This window comes from Podarcis pityusensis (assembly GCF_964106645.2).
Source record: "Podarcis pityusensis genome assembly, chromosome: 18".
Taxonomy (NCBI): domain Eukaryota; kingdom Metazoa; phylum Chordata; class Lepidosauria; order Squamata; family Lacertidae; genus Podarcis; species Podarcis pityusensis.
The window spans coordinates 7742778-7766539 of record NC_138043.1 but is presented as its reverse complement, the minus strand read 5'-3'; the positions used below and the strand labels follow the sequence as shown (position 1 = coordinate 7766539).

Below are 23762 nucleotides of genomic sequence, written 5' to 3'. Positions count from 1 at the left end.
GGGCCAGGGGCTAGAGGCAGAGATTATTATACGCACCCTTCCCAGAATCTTGCCGGTTCAAGCCTCTCTGTGTATTCTTATTAATCAGAGTTCAATCCTTCCTTTACTTTGGGAACGCCTCAGCAATCCACTACCCCAAGGAACCCCAAAGATACTAGTTTTGCAAAGGTGCCGTCTATTATCTTTATCTCAGGGTCTTGGGTTCAAGCTCTCTATATTCTGAAGGGGGGGTAGGGATGTGATGGAGATCCCTAGTCCCCTGTATAGAACGACAGTTTCCAAGGTGGAAAGGAAGGACACAACAATCATGTACATTTAGCAGCATTTAATGATGAGATTTTGCAGCAGCTACGAAGCCACACAATGTGTGCGCCTGTTTTTAAAATTGCGGGTGTTTCTGGCGCTTATTGATTTGAAGGTATGTTTCAAAGGGCTTGGCACGAAAGCATTGTGATATCTCAGAAACCAGAGGGATGGCTTCAGTGCCCTTTCCTTAGGGTTGCCATACGTTCATTCAGAGCTAGAATACGGCAGTCTGAAATTGTCCAGTTAGCAATCGTTGTAATGTCTTGGAAAATCCAGACGTGTTGGCAAATGTCCTAGACAATATTTGTGTCCGGTTTTTCACTTTTTGAAATATGGCAATACTACCCTTCCTACATAGGGGACACGGGTGGCGCTGTGGTCTAAACCACAGAGCCTAGGGCTTGCCGATCAGAAGGTCGGCGGTTCGAATCCCCGCGACAGGGTGAGCTCCTATTGCTCAGTCCCTGCTCCTGCCAACCTAGCAGTTCGAAAGCACACCAAAGTGCAAGTAGATAAATAGGCACCGCTCCAGCGGGAAGGTAAACGGCGTTTCCGTGCGCTGCTCTGGTTCGCCAGAAGCGGCTTAGTCATGCTGGCCACATGACCCAGAAGCTGTACGCCGGCTCCCTCGGCCAGTAAAGCGAGATGAGCGCCGCAACCCCAGAGTCAGCCACGACTGGACCTAATGGTCAGGGGTCCCTTTACCTATACCCTTCCTATAAGTACCAGAAACAGATGTAAAAAGGTAAACCTCTGGATGGTTAAGTCCAGTCAAAGGTGACTATTCTCGCTTTCAGGCCAAGGGAGCCGGTGTTTGTCCACAGACAGCTTTCTGGGTCATGTGGCCAGCATGGCTAAAACGCTTCTGGCACAACGGGACACCGTGATGGAAACCAGAGCGCATGGAAACGCAGTTTACCTTCCTGCTGGAGCGGTACCTATTTTTCTACTTGCATTTTGATGTGCTTTTGAACTGCTAGGTTGGCAGGAGCAGGGACTGAGCAACAGGAGCTCACCCCGTCGCGGGGATTCGAACTGCCGACCTTCCGATCTGCAAGCCCAAGAGGCTCTGTGGTTTAGACCACAGCGCCACCCGCGTCCCACCAGAAAGAGAATACATCATGCAGCCTAGTAAATGTTGATGAGAAATTATGCAAAGTAAGAGAAGTTCTATACAGTGGTACCTCGGGTTAATAATTTAATTCGTTCTGGAGGTCTGTTCTTAACCTGAAACTGTTCTTAACTTGAAGCACCACTTTAAATAACGGGGCCTCCTGCTGCTGCCGCACGATTTCTCTTCTCCTCCTGAAGCAAAGTTCTTAACCAGGGGTACTATTTCTGGGTTAGCGGAGTCTGTCACCTGAAGCATCTGTAACCTGAAGCATCTGTAACCCGAGGTACCACTGTATATGGGAACATCTTCCATAATTCATTATAGGTCAACAAACCCACAGCTTTTCTTATTGGATAAAGTGGATTATCTTGCACCGAATATGCCAATGGCTGCACTTGAAAGCTTTGCAAGAGCTGAGCTACCCGATTAAACGGCTTCTCCTGGCAGGGCCTCTTCTTCACTCTACTAATGAAGAGGGAGAATGTCTTTGCATTCCTTCTGGGCTGCTGTTTCTGGGCTTCAGAAGATGCTGCAACCAGTTATCAGCAGGGCGGATTTAGGTAAAGTGTTTTGGGGGCATATTTCTGGGGATGACAGCTCCACAGGGTATATTGCATCCTCTCTCTTTTTTTAAACCCATAAGAGGAGTCATCTTGGCAAATGGATAAAAAAATGTGACATTCCCCCAGTGGGGTGCCGCACAGATGCCCATGGGGGCGTTGACAAAGGAAAGGAACGTGTTGAGGAACCATGCAAGGAATGCCTTATTGCAAGCGACAAGATCAGAGGGTCTGCCTTGGAAGGGGAGCGGATTGGAGGTGACGTGTGTCAGGAGGAATTGCAAAGGGGGCAGGATCTGTTGGAGGACGCAGTGACCTGGAAAGAGATTGCTGCTGTTTTGATTTTTGGAGATGGGCTGTGAGGCACGGGGTTTCCCGTCCCCAAGCTGCATGCTGCGAGGTCCATCGCAGGCTGGGCACCTGCCCTCCATGCAGAAGGTTCCAGGTTCACTCCCCAGCAGTTTCCCCAGGTAGGGATGGAAAGCCTGCCTTGCCTGAAAGACTGGACAGCTGCTGCCGCCAAGCAGTGTAGACAAGATTCAGCTGGGTGGACCATTCATCCGACTAAGAATATTGCTATTTTAACTTGCAGAGGGGGGCCACAACAACAACAACAAATAAAGGGAGGGCAACCAAAATGGTCAAAGGCCTGGAAACGATGCCTTATGAGGAACGGCTAAGGGAGCTGGGCATGTTTAGCCTGGAGAAGAGGAGGTTAAGGGGTGATATGATAGCCATGTTCAAATATAGAAAAGGATGTCACATAGAGGAGGGAGAAAGGTTGTTTTCTGCTGCTCCAGAGAAGCGGACACGGAGCAATGGATCCAAACTACAAGAAAGAAGATTCCACCTAAACATTAGGAAGAACTTCCTGACAGTAAGAGCTGTTCGACAGTGGAATTTGCTGCCAAGGAGTGTGGTGGAGTCTCCTTCTTTGGAGGTCTTTAAGCAGAGGCTTGACAACCATATGTCAGGAGTGCTCTGATGGTGTTTCCTGCTTGGCAGGGGGTTGGACTCGATGGCCCTTGTGGTCTATTCCAACTCTATGATTCTATGAAATAAATTACAGTGGTACCTCTGGTGCTTCAGGTTACAGACGCTTCAGGTTACAGACTCCGCTAACCCAGAAATAGTACCTCGGGTTAAGAACTTTGCTTCCGGATGAGAACAGAAATCATGCAGCGGTGGCCCCATTAGTTAAAGCGGTACGTCAGGTTAACAGTTTCAGGTTAAGAACGGACCTCCGGGACGAATTAAGTAGGTAACCAGAGGTACCGCTGTATTGTTGTTACTTTTTTCTTATTAGTAATTTTATCCCTTTATCTTTTTGGAAAACTGCAATCAAGCAGCGTATAAATTTTATGAAATGTATATATGCTTTTCAGGGGCCAAACAAACCACAAAAATGCAAGAGATCTAAATTCTGCACAGACTATGCACAGAGCACTCTATCTCCATGCATTCCAGAACAAAATGTTGTGCGTGTGTGCAGGCCTTAGAAAAATACTCGCATTTTCAGCATTTAATTACAGTGGTACCTCGCAAGACGAATGCCTCGCAAGACAAAAAACTCGCTAGACGAAAGGGTTTTTTGTTTTTTGAGCTGCTTCGCAAGACGATTTTCCCTATGGGCTTGCTTCGCAAGACGGAAACGTCTTGCAAGTTTGTTTCCTTTTTCTTAACACCGTTAATACAGTTGCGACTTGACTTCGAGGAGCAACTCATAGAACGCGGTGTGGTAGCCTTTTTTGAGGTTTTTGAAGACTTTGGTGATTTTTGAAGCTTTTCCAAAACTTTCCCGACACCGTGTTTCGCAAGACGAAAAAAACCGCAAGACGACAAAACTCGCGGAACGAATTAATTTCGTCTTGCGAGGCACCACTGTATCTCAGTTTCTATTTTTGGTTATGTAGCCTTTTGCACTATTATATCCTCACCGGAGCTCAGTGTTTTTGAGGAGCGAAGGCCTGCCGCTGAGAGCACAATCCCATTCTTGAGATTTTTTTTTAAAAGGAATGGATCAACAGGTAGGGACTCAGGAGAGGGCCTTGGGGGGGGGGGGCTGCTCCCAGGCAACTCCCTCCCTAGAGAAGTTAGACGGTCACCCTCCTTGCTCTCCTGCAGACAAGGAAGAAGAATCTTGTTCCAACAGGCTTTGTGGAACTGACTGCTTTCCACGAAAGGGCTGGAGCAGTGCTGTTTTTATTGTAATCGTCTGCATAGTTTGAACAGATTTTTAGGTACAGGCAATGACTGTTTTCCATTGGGGGGGGGGTTATTCATTCCTGACCCCCACCTTGCATCAATAGTGATTATGCGAATCTCCTCTGTCTATAGCATTTATTGGCTTTTCAATGACTAAGGCAGCCGATTAGCGGACCCCAACAGCAGATCAAGCATAAGCCCACTACACTATGGTTACCAGGTTTTTTTCAATGAATCCGGGGACCCTTCGGATTCCCCCCCCCCCAAAAGCTGAGTAGCAACAGGGAGTCAGTAGTGGGGATGGTGAGGCCAAAGACCCTGGGCCCAAGCACACATGCATATTGTATAAAGGTGCAAAGCCCTTCTTTCGCACCCTGTGAAACATAAATGCGCAGAGTTTTTAAAAAAACTGGCCAATGGCTGCCCCCCCTGCGGCTCCCGAGCCTCCCCCCATCTGTCAAAACAAAGGGGGAAGGAGATCGGGGGAGGCTCGGGAGTCATGGGCGGGCAGTGCGCTGTTGCCCAGTTTTTTAAAAACTCTGCGCATTTATGTTTAACAGGGTGCAAAAGAAGAGCTTTGCACCTTGCCCAGCAGAGAAACTGCGCCCCTTGCGCCCCTCCTGGGCAACAGCCGCCCGCCCACAACTCCCAAACCTCCTGCATCAGTCAAAACAAAGGGGGAAGGGGGCAGGAGATCTGTACCACCGGATGTCCCTGGTTCCCCTTCAGCAGTGGCGACGGCAGTAGCAGTCAGCAGCCCGGAGCCAGCCAGAGCCAACTGCGCTACCAGGCTGGCTCCAGGCTGCTGAGGCTGCCGCTGCCACGTTTCCCGGGGACAGATTTGCAAATCTGGGGACATTCCGGGGACGGAATTTGTCCAGGGACAGATTTGCAAATCCGGGGGCTGTCCCCGGAAACCAGGGACGTCTGGTAACCCTACGCCACACCCGTCACACTCCCTTTTCTGGCCACTTCTGGGTTGCGGCGATGTGCACAAGCGCACATCAGTTGGATGTATGTACATTGGTTGTTGCCTGTATATATGGTCTTAACTCTATCAATGTTTAATTTTCTAAAATGATTGTGGGGGCCCCGTCCATGTTTTTAACTGTACTTTTTAAAAATAGAATCTGTAAGCTGCTTTGAGTCCGTAGGTGCCAGTTCCCTGGGCCCTGGGTGCACCCAAAAAATCCCCCACAAAGGGGCCAGGCACCCACAGATTTCGCGCATGGCACTCAGAGGCCCGGGCACCCACAGTCGCAGAGCCAAACTGGCACTCCTGCTTAAGTCCTTGCCAGCAGGGGAAAGGTGGGGTATAAATATAACAGCAACAACTGGGGATAACCTGCTGCACATCTCCCTCTCGCTTGCTACGCCAGTGGGAGCAGGAGGGGGGGGGAGGAGGCCCCTCCCCAATGAGTAAGCCACCAGAAGCACACAAACCCTCGCTCTGGGATCTCGCTTTCTGCATGTGACGCAGGCAGCCCCGAGCGGAAGCCCTGCCTGAACCGATTAGTCTCGGCAGGCTGGGCAGCCACACTGCTTGCGACAAGCGCCGTCGTGGCAAGCCACATGCCCACATGAGCACGGTTGCAGAGTGGGAAGGAGAAGGGGGGAGTGCATGTGTGTAGGGTCTGCTGCTGTCCCCTCCTAACCTCACCCCCCTCCACCCCTCCAGCCTGCTCCTTTATTTATTCATCTCTAGCAAAGCGCCTGTAATTATGATTGGCAATGTGTGGGTGCCGATATGTACCGTATTTTTTGCTCTATAAGACTCACTTTTTCCCTCCTAAAAAGTAAGGGGAAATGTGTGTGCGTCTTATGGAGCGAACGCAGGCTGCGCAGCTATCCCAGAAGCCAGAACAGCAAGAGGGATTGCTGCTTTCACTGCGCAGCGATCCCTCTTGTTGTTCTGGCTTCTGAGATTCAGAATATTTTTTTCTTGTTTTCCTCCTCCAAAAACTAGGTGCGTCTTGTGGTCTGGTGCGTCTTATAGAGCGAAAAATATGGTAATATTTGCATCAAGCGAAGATGTTGGGCAGTGCCAAAGAGCTTGCAGTTGCTTCGTCTTGTGGGGTTTACTGAGATGCACAGGGAAGAATTATCCCCCCACGGTGACAGGAGTGTGGGGCAGAGATTAATCCTCTCCCCCAGGTGAATGAATGGTGTCTGGGGGAAAGCAGAGGGCTGCATTCTTGGGTGGATTGCTCCCAGTGCTGCGCTTAATCTCAGGGTCGTGGGTTTGAGCCCTACGTGGGGGGAAAGATTCCAGCATTGTAGGGGGGGTTGGACTAGATGCCCCTTGTGGTCCCTCCCGACTCTGCAATTCTTTGATTCAGAGTCTCCTCCTAAGCCCTATTGGGTGGGGCCAAAGGAAGAATAGCTGCATCACAGGGACAGATGATGTAATAATAAAATTTAAGGCCTTATCTATATAATAAATGTTCATAAATGTACCAACCAAGCACGTACATAGATCAGCACAGGAAGACCACTCTGAAACCATTTTGACTCCCAAGCTGAGCAAATGTTTCTCTGCAAGGAGGGAGGAGGTGAAAAAACCTTCCTGGTTACAGGAATTGGGTAGTCACCATCTCAAAGGAATGGCCAGACTACCAGGAAAGGCAATCAGATAAGGCATTATCAGATAACCTGGCAGACAGGAAAAACAGCAACACACTCAAATTTCTGTTGTAGACCGCCTTTTCTGTGATGTAGGTATGATGTTTGTGGGGGGGTGGTCTTGGGCTACACCCCTTCTGTGGTGTATGTATGGTGTATGGAGGGGTGGTCTTGAGCTCCAGGGCAGGGAATTTAAAATGTCTATATAAGGACGGGCACACCTTTGTTCAGGGTTCCTCCTCCTTTCCTGTGTGTGAGGGGAACATCCTGTTGCAACAGATCAATAAAGATCAGGCTTACTAGCTGCTTTGCTTCTCAATATTCTCTGGTTGGCCTCTGTTATTTTCCTCTACCAGTAGGGAACTCACGTAAGGACTCTATACGGGCTCTTGGATAAGGGAAAAAGGGCAGATTTTGTTTACAACAATGAGAAATTCAATTCAGAAACAGAACTATCAAATTTGCACTTTCCACAAGAATATGCAGATTGAAATACTGATTCCTGGGCCGTCTGCGGGCTGGATTTAGAAGGCGATTGGGCCAGATCTGGCCTTAGTTTGCCTACCCACGTTCTGGTGCAACAGAACCTTTTGACTCCACATTCACCTGCCTGGTCAGCAAACCTGTTGATCGAAAGAGCACCTCATTTGACACGCTCAAAATCTGCCAAAGGGATGAAGACGAGCAATACGCTCTTCCCTTTATCCACAGGTGCTTCTTGTGGCAGTGAATATGGGATAGCTCAGCTGGCCGGCTCTAAATCTCAAGGTAGCGGGTTCGAGACCCAAGTTGGGCAAAAGATCCCTGCATCGCAGGGGGGTTGGACTTAGATGCCCCTCATGGTCCCTTCCAATCCTTCGATTCTATGACTTTGGCACAGTTTTGGAGGGGATCCTGACTTCTGGGGTCCGTAGTCGATGAAGTCATTTTGCTGCTGCAAATGCAGTGGTTTGACCCCTGGAAGCACACTCCATTGTCTCTCGAGACAGATGGATGCCAGCCACCTGGTGGGCCACTGTGAGAGAAGGGGGCAGGACTAGATCGGAAACGAGTACGTTTCCGAGCACAATTCAAAGTGTTGGTGCTGACCTTTAAAGTTCTAAACGGCCTCGGCCCAGTATACCTGAAGGAGCGTCTCCACCCCCATTGTTCTGCCCGGACGCTGATGTCCAGCACTGAGGGCCTTCTGGCGGTTCCCTCACTGTGAGAAGCCAAGTTACAGGGAACCAGGCAGAGGGCCTTCTTGGTAGTGGCACCCTCCCTGTGGAACGCCCTCCCACCAGATGTCAAAGAGAACAACAACTACCAGACTTTTAGAAGACATCTGAAGGCACCCCTGTTTAGGGAAGCTTTTAATGTTTGATGTATTACAGTATTTTAATATTTTTTTGGAAGCTGCCCAGAGTGGCTGGGGAAGCCCAACCACATGGGCGGGGTATAAATAATAAATTGTTGTTGTTGTTGTTGTTGTTGTTGTTGTTGTTAAGTAAGAGCTGTTCGACAGTGGAATTTGCTGCCAAGGAGTGTGGTGGAGTCTCCTTCTTTGGAGGTCTTTAAGCAGAGGCTTGACAACCATATGTCAGGAGTGCTCTGATGGTGTTTCCTGCTTGGCAGGGGGTTGGACTCGATGGCCCTTGTGGTCTCTTCCAACTCTAGGATTCTATGATTCTATTATTATTATTATTATTATTATTATTATTATTATTATTATTACTAGATGGGCGCCATTGGGCCTGATCCAGAAGCAGGGATGTTCTTACGTAGGGGAGGAGAGTCAAACGAGTAGCTCTGATCGGATGTGAGCAGTCACACTACTCCAAACTTGAGCTTGGCTACAACTTGCAGCTACGAGCATAAGAGGATAATCCAAGGTGCGTTTCGCGGCCGGTTATCTGCGTGACCTCATTTATTTAACAACAAACACAGCCGTTTCTCCCTGCTCCCCCCTTTTTAAATGCTCTTTATCGTCTTATCCTGAGTTACTCCCCACGTCTCCCTCCCCCACCCCCTTCCTCTTACATCCGAAAAGCCCATCTGGCCCGGAGTTAGAGCAGCCTCTGGGAAATGATGGGTTTCCATAGAAACGCTACTCCAACAATGAGAGCGCGAGAAAGAGGAGAGAGTTCACTTTCTCCGCGCCCCCCCATAACTGTAGCGGGGGATGGTCAGAACCTATGGGAAACAAAATTGGAGGGCGCTCTTCGGCTGGGAGAGTGGAACAAAACCTTATTATCTACTGACATTCTGTAACTCTCCATCCTTGGAGCTCGGGTGGGAGGTGATTTAAGGGAGGCATTCAGTATGAAGTCTAGGATCAGAGGTTTAAATGCTCCCACTCCCTCTCTCTTAAAAAAAAAAAAAAGCAAATCAGACACTGCCCTGCACTTAGACAACTAGCTCTTCAGGGGAAGGGCTAAGCTAGGACTCTGGGTCCTGACATGCTAACCTTCTACATGCAAGGGTTTTTTGTTTTGCATATAGGTAAAGGTAAAGGGACCCCTGACCATTAGGTCCAGTCGTGGCCGACTCTGGGGTTGCGGCGCTCATCTCGCTTTATTGGCTGAGGGAGCCGGCATACAGCTTCTGGGTCATGTGGCCAGCATGACTAAGCCGCTTCTGGCGAACCAGAGCAGCGCACGGAAACGCCGTTTACCTTCCCTCGTATTTATGGGACCGCCTCTCCTGGTCTGCCCCACAGAGGACCTTAAGGTCCATGAATAACTATAGTTTAGAGGTCCCGGGCCCTAAGGAAGTCAAACTATCCTCCACCAGGGCCAGGGCCTTCTCAGTGATGGCTCCGACCTGGTGGAATGCTCTGTCCCAGGAGACCAGGGCCTGCAGGATTTAACCTCCTTCCGTCGAGCCTGTAAGACAGAGCTATTCCGCCTGGCTTTCAATTTGAATTTAGCCTGATCTCCTATTTCCGTTCTCTTCCCCCCGCTCCCCTTTTATGAAGATTACCCGCTCTGGGACCCCACAGCTAATTCTCCCCTGGTCTCCTCGCTGGCCCAAATAGGACTAATTTAGCCAGCTAGCCCTGGTGATCATCTAATGTTTATTGGATAGATGTTCCCCCTAAATTGATTTTTGAATTCTGAATTTACTGTTATTCACATTTTATACTGTATTTATGCTGTTTTTTGTTGCATCAATTAAGTGTTTTAAATTTGTTGTTAGCTGCCCTGAGCCCAGTTTTCTGAACCAGGAAGAGCAGGGTAGAAATAAAAATTTATTTATTTATCTGTAGCTGTGATTCCTGTACTGCAGAGGGCTGGACTAGACAATGCTTGGGTTTCTTTGGAACTTTACGATTCTGTGATGCTGTGATTCTATCTATTGATACGCCTTCGTATTGCAAAAAAAACCCCCTTGAATTAAATGTTTTCCTAATACGTCTCCCCACCACCACCACCATTCCTGATTACAGAGGTGGGTGGCTTTTGAGATTTTAAGGGGCGGACAACACTGTTGTCAGCTAATATTTGATTTTATGCACAGCAACTGAGATATGTACAAGGGGGCTCACTTTTAATGGCCTCCCTGAGTGGTAGGACAAGGGGTGGGGGTGGGGGACAAAAACAAACAAGGAGAGATGACAACTACCTCCACGGCTCTCGCTGTCCGCCGGCTTTACCTGGATTGGCCGCGCCATCTGGAGAGACAGACATAGAGAGAGAGAGAGAGAGAGAGAGAATTGCCAAATGTTAGCAAAGCCAAGCTCTGTGCACTCTGTCATGCTACAGAAAGAGGTGAGATGCTAAGAGAGTGATAGCAACAAGCAACATGATACAGCTAAATCCAGGCATAGGCAAACTCGGCCCACCAGAAGTTTTGGGACTACAACTCCCATCATCCCTGACCGCTGGTCCTGTTAGCTAGGGATGATGGGAGTTGTAGTCCCAAAACATCTGGAGGGCCGAGTTTGCCTATGGCTGGCCAAATCGTTGCAGCGTAGAATGCTCCCGTGGAGGTCCTGGGCCAGCTACACCTTCAGGGGAACCTTTGGCCCTCCAGAGGTTGCTTGAACGACAAGAAGGTAAAGGTAAAGGACCCCTGGATGGTTAAGTCCAGTCAAAGGTGACTATGGGGTTGTGGCGCTCATCTTGCTTTCAGGCCAAGGGAGCCGGCGTTCGTCTGCAGACAGCTTTCTGGGTCATGTGGCCAGCAGGACTAAACCACTTCTGATGCAACGGGACACCGTGATGGAAACCGGAGCGCACGTAAACGCCGTTTACCTTCCCGCCGGAGCGGTACCTATTGATCTACTTGCACTGGTGTGCTTTCAAACTGCTAGGTTGGCAGGAGCTGGGACAGAGCAACGGGAGCTCACCCCATCACAGGGATTCAAACCACTGACTTTCTGATCGGCAAATCCTAGGCTCTGTGATTTAACCCACAGCGCCACCCGCGTCCCGCGTCGTGCCTTGAGAGTTGTGCAACATATGGATGGCAAAAGCTGACCACATCTGGGTCTACATACTGACTGGCAACGGCTTTCAGACCCCTACTGTTCTGTGGTGCCAGTTCCGTTTTCCATGTCTCTGCATCAGTTTGTGACCTATTTGGGTTTCGTCGAAAAGGTCGTTGTGAAAACTCACTGTCATTTTAGTGCAAATTTCCCTTCGTATAGCTTCATAGAATTGGAAGGGGCCTCAAACATCATCTACACCCCCCACAATGCAGGAATCTCTGCTAAAGAATCCACGGCAGAAGGACACCCAACTTCTGCTTAGAAACCTCCAAGGAAGGAGATCCCACATCTTCCAATGAAGTCCGTTCCACTGTCGATCTGCTCTTACTGTCAGAAAGTTTTCCTGATGTTTAGTTGGAATCTCCATTCCAGTAACTTGAAGCCATGGGTTCGGGTCCCACCCTCCAGAGCAGGAGAAATCAAGCTTGCTCCATCTCCCACATGGCATCCCTTAAGATGTCATGCATCGGTGTGCAATTTGGCCCAAAATACACGTCGTCTCCCTTAATACAATGCTTTTTAATTTGGGGCATGTTTTCACTAATGTGTGCTCTTTTATGCACCCTTACCCATGAAACACAGGGACGCGGGTGGCGCTGTGGGTTCAACCACAGAGCCTAGGGCTTGCCGATCAGAAGGTGGGCGGTTCGAATCCCCGCGACGGGGTGAGCTCCCGTTGCTCAGTCGTGGCCGACTCTGGGGTTGTGGTACCTATTTATCTACTTGCACAGGACCAAGTACCTATTTATCTACTTGCACAGGACCAGTGGTCAGGGATGATGGGAACTGTAGTCCCAAAACAGCTGGAGGGCCAAGTTTGGGGATGCCTGATCTGGAGGGCCGAGGTTGAGGAAGCCTGCTCTAAACCTCTGTAAACCTTTTAGAAAACCAAAACTCCACCGCAATAGCTCCCTCTAAACCTCCTTGTTCAAACTTTCCATAGGCAAAGGCTCCTGGGATTGCCTTAAAGTAAAGTAAAGGTGAAGGGACCCCTGACCATTAGGTCCAGCCGTGACCGCCTCTGGGGTTGCGGCGCTCATCTCGCTTTATTGGCCGAGGGAGCCGGCGTACAGCTTCCGGGTCATGTGGCCAGCATGACTAAGCCGCTTCTGGCGAACCAGAGCAGCGCACGGAAACACCGTTTACCTTCCCGCCGGACCGGTACCTATTTATCTACTTGCACTTTGATGTGCTTTCGAACTGCTAGGTGGGCAGGAGCAGGGACCGAGCAACGGGAGCTCACCCCGTCGCGGGGATTCGAACCACCGACCTTCTGATCGGCAAGTCCTAGGCTCTGTGGTTTAACCCACAGCGCCACCCGCGTCCCCAAGCAGGACCAGTGCACAACAGCCACTCTTGCCTCCTGCAGTTCCCTGGTATTCAGAAGTATTGCTGCAGAGACAGAGCATAGCCTCCATGACTCGTAGCTGCCGAGAGCCCCAGCACCTTGCATTTGTGCGCCTGGCTCCGAAGCAAAACCACACCACTTTGCGGCTGTTTATTCCCACATCGCATCTGGTGGCAGTTACGGCAGGATAACTAACCCTGCAGGCCAGCATGAAGGGCAGGACAGGGAGCTGCGCACCGGGGGCCTTGGTTCACCATGCATGCATGCGCACGCCTGGGTCAAAATTTAATCCGCTTTCCCCCGCCACCCACTTCCAAGGACTGGAATTCCGTTGGGACCAAAGGCCGGACTTGGGAGTTTGGGTGGGTTGTGTAAGCACCTCGTTTCAGGGAGGACATCTCTGGCATCCCCCCAGAAAGCAAAACAACCATTGTTTTTGTCACTGCAAGGCCTTCTTGCTGCCCCTCAGTGCCTCCTCCATCCTGGACCAGAGCAAGCCCATCTCCACCAACACCATTGCGCACCCTGGTGTCCGTCTGTCCGCCAACCCCATCCTCTCCAGCTCGGTAGCCCTGTGACTCTGCTTGGATTTTTATTATTATTTTATTTTTAAGGAAGGAAAAAAAAAAGGAATGTTCATTGCCATGGCAACGACCGTGCGCTACATGGAACCTGACATTTGTGGTTGCCGTAGCAACAGGCTCTTCTCCAGGTTTGGGGGGGGCCCTGCCTTCCCTCTATTTTGGAGACAGCAGTGGGAATTTAGCGTGTGCGTGCTTGTGTGTGTGTGTGTGTGTGTGTGTGCAGCTATTTAAGATTTGTCTACGTGTGGCGCTGAGGGGATGGAAAGGGAGAACGGAGAACCAGTCAGAAAAGCGGGTGGGGAGGGGAAGGGAGGGGAATCAACCCGGGCCGTTTAGCATTTTGCTTCCAGGGAGATCACGAGAAAGCGAAAAGACATCATCGTGCTTTGGAGTTTTTCTTTAGGGGTGGGGTACCGTTGGCCCTCCAGATGTTTCTGCGCTCCAGCATCCCAGTGCATCAGGAGCTTTAATTCAGCAACATCTGGAAGGCCTTAATCTTTGCTCCGCCCTGGACATGTCACATGATTGACAGGCCACGCCCTGGTGCTGCCTTCCCCCCCCTCCAAAAAATACACTCTGTGCAGGTTCTGAAATACTGGATTGAGCCACAGTTCTTCCTAAGGGCTTGCAGCTGAAATGTTCGGGCAGCGGGGAAGGAGCAGCGATTATTGAACGAGATGCATAGAGCACTAGATCAAAAAATGAGAATGGTGTTTCTCTAAGCGGCTTGCATGCAAACCGTGTCAAATATTTATCAAAATCGGCTATAGACAAGTAGGCAAGATAATACGACGTGGTGCAGGCAGGCTTGCCGAAACAAAAGAGCTTTTAACAGGCCTTTGGAACGGAACTGGGAAGGCAAATTCCGAAGATCAATAAGCAGGGAGTTCCAAAGGAGAAAAGGAGAGGGCTTTCGCACTCGGCACCTGGCCACTGTGAGAACAGGATTCTGGAGTGGGTGGGCCATTGCCCTGACCCGGCAGGGCTTCCTATATGTTCTTTTAAAAATTATTATTATTTATGCTTTTCAGAGGGACGCGGGTGGCGCTGTGGGTAAAACCTCAGCGCCTAGGACTTGCCGATCACATGGTCGGCGGTTCGAATCCCCGTGTGCTGCGCTGGCTCGCCAGATGCAGCTTGTCACGCTGGCCACGTGACCCGGAAGTGTCTGCGGACAGCGCTGGCTCCCGGCCTATAGAGTGAGATGAGCGCACAACCCTAGAGTCTATCAAGACTGGCCCGTACGGGCAGGGGTACCTTTATGCTTTTCAGATTATTGTTGTTGTTGTTTAGTCGTTCAGTCATGTCCGACTCTCCGTGACCCCCTGGACCAGAGCACGCCAGGCACTCCTGTCTTCCACTGCCTCCCGCAGTTTGTTCAGACTCATGTTGATAGTGTCCCACCATCTCGTCCTCTGTCGTCCCCTTCTCCTTGTGCCCTCCATCTTTCCCAACATCAGGGTCTTTTCCAGGGAGTCTTCTCTTCTCATGAGGTGGCCAAAGTCTTGGAGCCTCAGCTTCAGGATCTGTCCTTCCAGTGAGCACTCAGGGCTGATTTCCTTCAGAATGGAGAGGTTTGATCTTCTTGCAGTCCATGGGACTCTCATTTCACTAATTTTACAATCATGTTAACATTTCGAAACTTGACTTCCTTCCCCCTCTTTCTGCGGTTCCTTAAATTTATTTGTAATATCTTCTGCATATCCAAATTCACTTTTATTCATCTACTTTGAATCTATACTCTTATAAAACTGCAGGTTGTCACAATAATCCTGCCAATGTTTTAATCTGTTTACAATTTATCTGTAAATATTCAACAAACCATTTCCATTCTTTTATATATAGTTTGCTGTCTTGATTTCTTATTCTTCTGGTAAGTTTTGCCATTTCTGCATATTCCATAAGCTTTTTTATCTATTCTTCCTTTGCTGGGACTTCTGCTTCTTTCCATTTTGGGGCGAGTAACATTCCTGGCACTGTAGTAGCGTACATGAATAAGTTTCTAGACAGTTTCGGTAGTTCTGTCCCTATAATTCCCAAAAGGAAAGCTTCTGTGTTGTTGTTGCTTGTGTGTTTTTGCAAAGGTTATTTTAAACATCCTTTTCATTGCATTACATATCGTTTCCCAGTAAGCTTTAACCTTACCACAAGACCAGTAGTAACATGAGGACTAGAATCTTGCTTAGGGTATGGGCTGTAGCTCAGCAGTAAAGCACTTGCAGGCAGACAGGACTTGGGAATGTCGCCTGCCTGAAACCCTAGACTGCCTCTGCCAGTCAGTGTTGACAGTACTAAGCTAGATGGGTCAATGGCCTGCCTCAGGCAGACTCCTATGTACCCAGTCTAGAGTTGTAACACTTAGCTGTGATTCCTGCGTTGTAGAGGGTTGGTCTAGATGACCGTTGGGGTCCCCTTCCACAATTCCCCAACAGAGGGATTCCCTTCCAGCTCATTCATATATGTAGCTGTGTTTTAATTCTTACTGCTGTAGTAAGGTAAAGGTAAAGGGACCCCTGACCATTAGGTCCAGTCGTGGCCGACTCTGGGGTTGCGGCGCTCATCTCGCTTTTTTGGCTGAGGGAGCCAGCGTACAGCTTCCGGGTCATGTGGCCAGCAGGACTAAGCCGCTTCTGGCGAACCAGAGCAGCGCACGGAAACGCCGTTTACCTTCCCGCCGGAGCGGTACCTATTTATCTACTTGCACTTTGTGCTTCTGAACTGCTAGGTTGGCAGGAGCAGGGACCGAGCAGCAGGAGCTCACCCCGTCGCGGTGATTCGAACCGCCGACCTTCTGATCGGCAAGTCCTAGGCTCTGTGGCTTAACCCACAGCGCCACCCGCGTCCACTGCTGTAGTAGCATACACAAATAAGTTTCTATACAGTTTTGGTAGTTCTGTCCCTATAATTCCCAAAAGGAAAGCTTCTGGGGTTTTTTTGCGTTATTGTTTGCAAAGGTTATTTTAAACATCCTTTTCAATTCATTATATATCATTTCCGAGTAAGCTTACAACCTTACAACAAGATCACCACATATGATAAAAAGAACCTTCTTTCTCTTTACATTTCATTTGGGGGGAAGTCATGCGCTGTCGATGTATGGTGCAGATGTTGCCCAGGTGATCCCGTTGGGGATCTCCTTCCACTTTGGAACAGTGGGGGGAACCAGACCATCGAGTTCACGTAAGTTGAGACAAAGTTGGCCAAAGCAAGAGGAGGAAGCACATAAATGCATCTTCCGCATGGCGTCATGCCCTCGTGCGCCCCCTAACCCAGCAACCCTTGCCCCCTTCCCCACCATGATTTATGCAGCGCTCGTGATTTATGCAGACTAAGCCATAAATGATTTAAATGAGCATGAAAGATTCACTGCTCCGTTCCCTGTCGGGAGGCCATGGCAGGACATGATCCTGCAAACACGCAATTGCAGCCTGCCCCAACGTGGCTTTTTGCATGGGACTTTTGCCTTTGGCTAGGTGGAACTCCTTGCGTCTCAGGAAGAACATTGCACCAGGGTGGGACCCAACCAGCCCCTCCATTCGTTGGCCAAAGAAACGGTAGCTGCTAGCAGACCTCTGTCCACCCACCACTCCCTCCAGGAAAAGAACACCTCAACAAGAAACGGCAGTTGCTATTCAAGGCAGGACAACCATGGTGTGATCTACATGGCTCTGCCTTTGGAAAACGCTGTTTTACCTGGTCCAGAATGCTGCGGCCAGACTGCCAACTGAAGCCGGTTACAGGGAGCAGGTTAAAGGTAAAGGTAAAGGGACCCCTGACCATTAGGTCCAGTCATGGCCGACTCTGGGGTTGCGGCGCTCATCTCGCTTTATTGGCCGAGGGAGCCGGCGTACAGCTTCCAGGTCATGTGGCCAGCATGACTAAGCCGCTTCTGGCGAACCAGAGCAGCGCACGGAAACGCCGTTTACTTTCCCGCCGGAGCAGTACCTATTTATCTACTTGCACTTTGAGGTGCTTTCGAACTGCTAGGTTGGCAGGAGCAGGGACCGAGCAACGGGAGCTCACCCCGTTGCGGGGATTCGAACCGCCGACCTTCTGATCGGCTAGTCCTAGGCTCTGTGGTTTAACCCTCAGCACCAACCGCATCCCAATTCTATTAATAAGAATAAGAATAAAAATAAGGATGGTGATGATGATGATGATGATGTGCTATAAGCCACTTGGAGGAAATTCTGCTTTGAAAGGCAGCATATGCATTCAAGAATCATATATTGTCAGGGGTTCAGGAGCAGAGGCAAGGGCAAACACTAAAAACAAACAAACACATTTTCTGGTACACTTGCTGGTATGGGGCAGTCCTTAGCCCTACCTGGAGAGGCTGAGGGCAGAACCTGGGACCTTTATTAATAGAATTTATATACTGCCCTATACCCGGGGGTCTCAGGGTGGTTCACAGAATAAAATCAAGATATAAAACCACAAAATACATAATAAAAATAAGAACAACCCAATAGCCTGCCCCCCCCACAAAAAAACATTTTAAAAGGTTATAGGGTGTCAAACAGATCAACCAAAGGCCTAGTTAAAAAGGAATGTTTTTGCCTGGTGCCTAAAGGTGTGTAATGAAGGCGCCAGGCTAACTTCCCTGGGGAGAGCATTCCACAGATGGGGAGCCACTGCAGAGAAGGCCCTGTTATTGTGTTGCCACCCTCCGGACCTCTTGAGGAGGAGGTACACAAAGCAGGGCCTTGGAAGATGATCTCAGGGTCCATACCTGTTCTGAACTCCCACACCTGTTCACTGCACTCCCCAACCTCACTTAGTCCACCTACCTTTTGCAACCCCACCTTCCTCTCTCACCTGACCACCCCCTCCTGCCTTTACACCTGACATAAGCTATCAGCAGCCACACGCACTACAGCGTGACGACAGCATCGCATTTCAATGTATATAGGAAGATATAAAAAGGTAAAGTAAAGGGACCCCTGACCATTAGGTCCAGTTGTGGCCGACTCTGGGGTTGCGGCGCTCATCTCGCTTTATTGGCCGAGGGAGCCGGCGTACAGCTTCCAGGTCATGTGACCAGCATGACTAAGCTGCTTCTGGCGAACCAGAGCAGCGCACGGAAACGCCGTTTACTTTCCTGCCAGAGCAGTACCTATTTATCTACTTGCACTTTGATGTGCTTTCGAACTGCTAGGTTGGCAGGATCTGTGACCGAGCAACGGGAGCTCACCCCATCGCGGGGATTCGAACCGCCGACCTTCTGATCGGCAAGTTTAACCCACAGCACCACCCGCGTCCCTTTATAGGAAGATATAGCAAAACTTAAAACCGACATTTTTAAAACAAACACGCATTTAGCTCAAAAGAGTGGCAGAGAGCAGTTTCTACTAAGATCGGCATAAAGTTCAGAGGCCCTGGCTCCAATCCTTAACCTCGGCTACAGGGAGAAGACAAGGCAGAGAGATGCTTCAGAGAAGGCAGATAGTGACAGCAAGGGAGCGTCAGGCTGTGAAAGGGAGGGCTCAGCCATAAGCCCCCTTATGGGGCAATGACAGTCTTGGAAAGATGGGGCAATCCACTTTGCATACCGAACAAGGCTGGTGGAGTTTCCACTGTTTGCACCACTGTTTACGGATTTCCAATTGGCACCTGCCTGGCCACTGTGAAAACAGGACACTGGATTAGATGGGCCCCGCTTTGGTCGGATCCAGCAGCCAAGCTCTCCTTACGTTCTCTCTCTCTCTATAAATTTTATTAGTTTTTTAACATATCATTTTCAACAGTAATTAAACATACTTTTACATCTTATACAATTTTTTTTTACTTCCATCAATCTCATCTGAAAATTTTCCAGTCTAATCCCTTACTATACATTTCTTACTTTCCCTATTACATTTGAATCTCATAACTAATATCTCTGTTCTTTATCTACTTTGTAACGTTTCATATATTTATCCTTACAAAACGTCTTGTAGTCCTACTAGCGTAATTTGTTGATTACAATTGCTCTTCAGATAGTTCATATACTTCTTCCAATCTTCTGGTCCCGCAGGTTTCGAATCCTTCCTGTCATTTTGTCCAATTCTGCACAGTCCATTCATTTAATCTGCCATTCTTCTTTCGTCGGAATTTCTTCTTGCTTCCATTTCTTGCGTTCTCACGTGTGGATTGTCCTCCTATCGGCAGATCAACGCCATGCAACGGCCGTGCTGCCTGAAGGGAGTCATAGTCGCCAGAGTCGCAGAGAGGGATTGTGACAATCGCCAGCTTCGACCACATCACCGGCCCTCAGTACGCCACGACGCTTCGGTTCGCCGCTGACTAGCGGGCCAGAAGGATCTCCTCCGCCCATTGGATGCTGTGGCACCACCGAGTGGCCGTGTCATCACTGCCAGAGCTCATCTCTCTGCAGCAGAGCCCTTAACTGATGACAAGGGCCATTACGCCACATTAGCATCACCAAGCCGCAGGAAGTGAGAAGAAGCAGGCAGCAGGGAGCCTCAGCCCATCACAGCAGTTACGGGTTCTCTGTGCAACAACGAAGCTTTGATGGACACATGAGTTGCAGAAGAAGCTCCTCAGGGTGGGTGTGCTGTGTCCTCTCTCCGCTTAAGAGATATCCTTCCTCCTCGTCTTTATTTACGATTTGATTTCCACCCTCAGGGGCTGCTTGAGACCAAACGGACGCCACCACTGTCTTCTACGTCCAGTTCTGGGCACCACAGTTCAAGAAGGGTTTTTGTCAAGCTGGAAGGTGTGCGAGGCAGGAATTGCAGAGAAAGAATCCTGGGCAGAGGGCCATCAAAGCACTGCTTAAGGAAGGAGAGCCCACGACTTTCCAAGGGAGTCCGTTCTGCTGTTGAACAGCTCTTACTGTCAGAAAGTTCTTCCTAATGTTTAGTCAGAATCTCCTTCTTTGTTGTCTGAATCCATTGGTTCAAGCCCTACCCTTCAGAGCAGCCGAAAACAAGCTTGCTCCCTCTTCCATGGGACAGCCCTTGAGATATTTGAAGATGGCTCTCATATCTCCTCTTCTCCAGGCTAAACAAACCCAACTCCTTCAACCGTTCCTCATCAGGCTTGGTTTCCTGACCCCAGTGCTTTTTTTCTATTAAAAAAAATGTATAGGGGTACAGTGGACACTTGGGTTGCGAACATGATCCATGCGGGAGGCAGGTTCGCAACCCGCAGTGTTCGCAATCTGCAATGCCGCGTCTGTGCACGCGTGGGTTGCGATTCGGCACTTCTGCACATGCACAAAGCACAATTTAGTGCTTCTGCGCATGCGCGACTGCCGAAACCCGGAAGTAACATGTTCCGGTACTTCTGGATTTTGGCAGTCCGTAACCTGAAAAAACGCAACCTGAAGTGTCTGTAACCCGAGGTATGACTGTACTCTCATTTTGACTCAAGAAAACCACTATTTGTCGTTCCAATCAGGAAAAATAAATACAGTAAATAGACAAAAGTACAAAGATTCACAAAATGTTTAGGGGTATGCGTACCCCTGAGTACCCCTAGGGAAAAAAGAATTGCCTGACCCTCCATTATCTTGGTCGCCCAGGACCGGTCCACTGATGAGGCAGGACCGAGGCTGTTTAGGGCTTTAAAGGTCAGCACCAACACTTTGAATTGTGCTCAGAAACGTCCTGGGAGCCAATGCAGATCTCTCAGGACTGGTGTTATGTGGTGCCAGTGGCCGCTCCCAGTCACCAGTCTAGCTGCCGCATTCTGAATTAATTGCAGTTTCCAGGTCACCTTCAAAGGTAGCCCCACGTAGAGCCCATTGCAGTAGTCCAAGTGGGAGATAACTAGAGCATGCACCACTCTGGCAAGACAGTCTGCAGGCAGGTAGGGTCTCAGCCTGCATACCAGATGGAGCTGGTAGACAGCCGCCCTGGACACAGAATTGACCTGCGCCTCCATGGACAGCTGTGAGTCCATCCATCCTCCAACTGCCTCCAGGCACTCACACAGGACCTTCACCGCCTTCACTGGTTCTGATTTAAAAGAGAGGTAGAGCTGGGTGTCATCTGCATATTGATGGACACCCAGCTCAAACACCCTGATGATCTCTCCCAGCGGCTTCATATAGATATTAAAAAGCATGGGGGAGAGGAGAATCAGGCATGCAAATCATGCTCTAAATAAATAACTAAATGAGGTATTCAAAGGTTGAGCCAATGGAGCTGGGGGCAGAGGGAGCTTATCAGCCGGCCTGTCTTCTGGTCCAGGGACAAAGTGATTGCCCCTCTTTATCTTCAAGGCCGGCTGCCATTGCACTATTCCCCATTGCTTTGTCAGGGGTGCCACTCCCAGCTCATGAGCAGAGGTGTCAACACATTGCCATGTTTTTATTTATAAAAATATCCTTGGCACTGTGGGCTTCCTCTGAGCATGTGCAGAGTCTTTTGCCATGAATCAGTCTCTCCCCCCCCCTCCATATCTATAGAAAAAGGATCTTAGGGCAAAGTTGCCCCTGGACATACGCAGAATAGCTTTCTTTTTGTGAAGGGATCCTTTTTGTCACCTATCTTGTTACAGGGGGTTGGACTAGATGACCCATGGGGTCCCTTTTGTAAAAATAAAATTTAAGGTCTTATATAAATAATAAATGTTCATAAATGTACCAACCAAGCACGTACATAGATCAGCACGGGAAGACCAATCTGAAACCATTTTTTGACTCCTAAACTGACCAAATGTTTTCTCTGCAAGGAGGGAGGGGGTGAGGGAACCTTCCCGTTGTCTCAGGAAGTGGGTAATCACCATCTCAAAGGAATGGCCAGACTACCAGGAAAGGCAATCAGATAAGGCATTATCAGATAACCTGGCAGACAAGGAAAAACAACAACACACTCAAATTTCTGTTGTAGATCACCTTTTCGGTGATGTAGGTACGATGTTTGTGGGGGGTGGTCTTGGGCTACACCCCTTCTGAAATGTATGTGTGATGAATGGAGGGGTGGTCTGGAGCTCCAGGGCAGGGAATTTAAAATGTCTATATAAGGGCGGACACACCTTTGTTCTGGGTCCTCCTCCTTCTCCTGCGTGTGAGGGGAGCACCCTGTTGCAACAGCTTTAATAAAGATCAGGCTTACTAGCTGCTTTGCTTCTCAATATTCTCTGGTTGGCCTCTGTTATTTTCTCCTACCAATAGGGAACCCATGTAAGGACTCTATATGGGCTCTTGGATACCCCAGAAGGGAAGAAGGGCAGATTTTGTTTCCAACACTTCCAACTCCACAATTCTATGACTCTATGAATCTGACGTGCTCTGCCTCACCCTAAAACTTTCCTTCCTAGTGCCCCCTCAAATCCTGTTCTGTCCAAGACATGGTTTGGGGGACGGGGGTAGGATGGTGAAAAGGCACATAAGAGAGGAAGAGAGTCCCACATTTTCGGCGCATACAGCAATGTGCTCTACAACCCACCTGCTGCCACCGTGATCAAACCAGCACTATGACGGCGCATGCGTGAACATGCCGTCGCATCACAGCCACCTCCTTTGGTCTGCCTTCATGCACCGCCAGCACTAGGAGGGCAAGTGTGCACTCAGCTGCGATAGCATGCGCATGAATGGTACACTTCAAAAGACAGTCATCAGCCCACACATTGCCTTCTTATGAAAGCGAGCACTAGGACAGCGTGCACGCAGACACACACACACACACACGTTCTGCCACAACAAAATGCAGTCACCGCCCCATGTGCTATGACGAGACATGCGCTACGTTATGAAACGCAACCACCGCTGGTGTGCAGCGTTAAAGCACAAACCGGCACTACGGCAACACATGACCTCAAACACATGCTCAGCGAGCGCTAAATGCTGCCAACCTCCCACAAGACAGCAAAAGCATGTGTGTCGCACATACAAAGTTCGGGCCTCTGCCTTTGTGCAGAAACCCGCTAGGATGGGAAATACGCGTGGGCCGCAACCGCAAAACACAGCCGTTGCCCGGCGTTCCGGCTTAGCACACAACGCCGACCCTATGGCAGTGGGGCAGCTACAACGCAAAATGCAGCCTTCCCCGCGTTTGGGCTGGATGTGCAGTACCACGACGAGTGTGTGCCCCACAACTACAGAATGCAGCCAGCCCCCCCAACACTGCCTTAGTGAAGATGGCAGCGCTATGACAGCACGCAGAGGAAAACAAGCCGGCGCCCCGCGGTGCTGACTTTGGGCAAGGCAAGGACCGAGCGCAGCTCAAATGGGATATCGAATCGTCCTCTGTGGTCCAAACAGGCCATTGGAAGCCCAGGTGCCGAGCGAGTTTCTCTCCGCCTGCCCCTCCAGCCCCATAGCACGCTGTAGGTTTGTGGCGCTCCAAAATAGATGCTCCAGCAGCTCTGGCTGGAGAGGAATCAAGCAGCATTGGGAGACGTTGCCATGGGAACCGTGGAGTTAATTAAGGCCTACATGGAGCCGGTGAAGCCGGGGTGCGGAGAGGCCCTCTCATTACAGCGCAAATCAGCAGCCGCCCGTTCCTTGGGACAACAAAAGAACATTCAATTAGCGGAGACCCGCTTTGTCTGTAATTAAGAGTGCGGTTCTCCATCAGCTCCTCTCTCTCGGCAGACAGGA

At 49.7% G+C, this 23762-nt stretch overlaps 1 protein-coding gene across 2 annotated transcripts in view; it reads right to left on the bottom strand.

Annotated features, from left to right (window-relative positions):
- CELF5 (CUGBP Elav-like family member 5) overlaps positions 1–23762 on the bottom strand; it is an 81648-nt gene that overhangs the window by 21775 nt on the left and 36111 nt on the right. Inside the window, exon 3 of one of the 2 annotated variants that reach the window (XM_080989018.1) lies at positions 10408–10459. In XM_080989018.1, the coding sequence (XP_080845144.1) occupies positions 10408–10459 (52 nt within the window). The remainder of the gene's footprint in view (positions 1–10407; positions 10460–23762) is intronic. The other variant, XM_080989019.1, reaches the window with a different exon arrangement.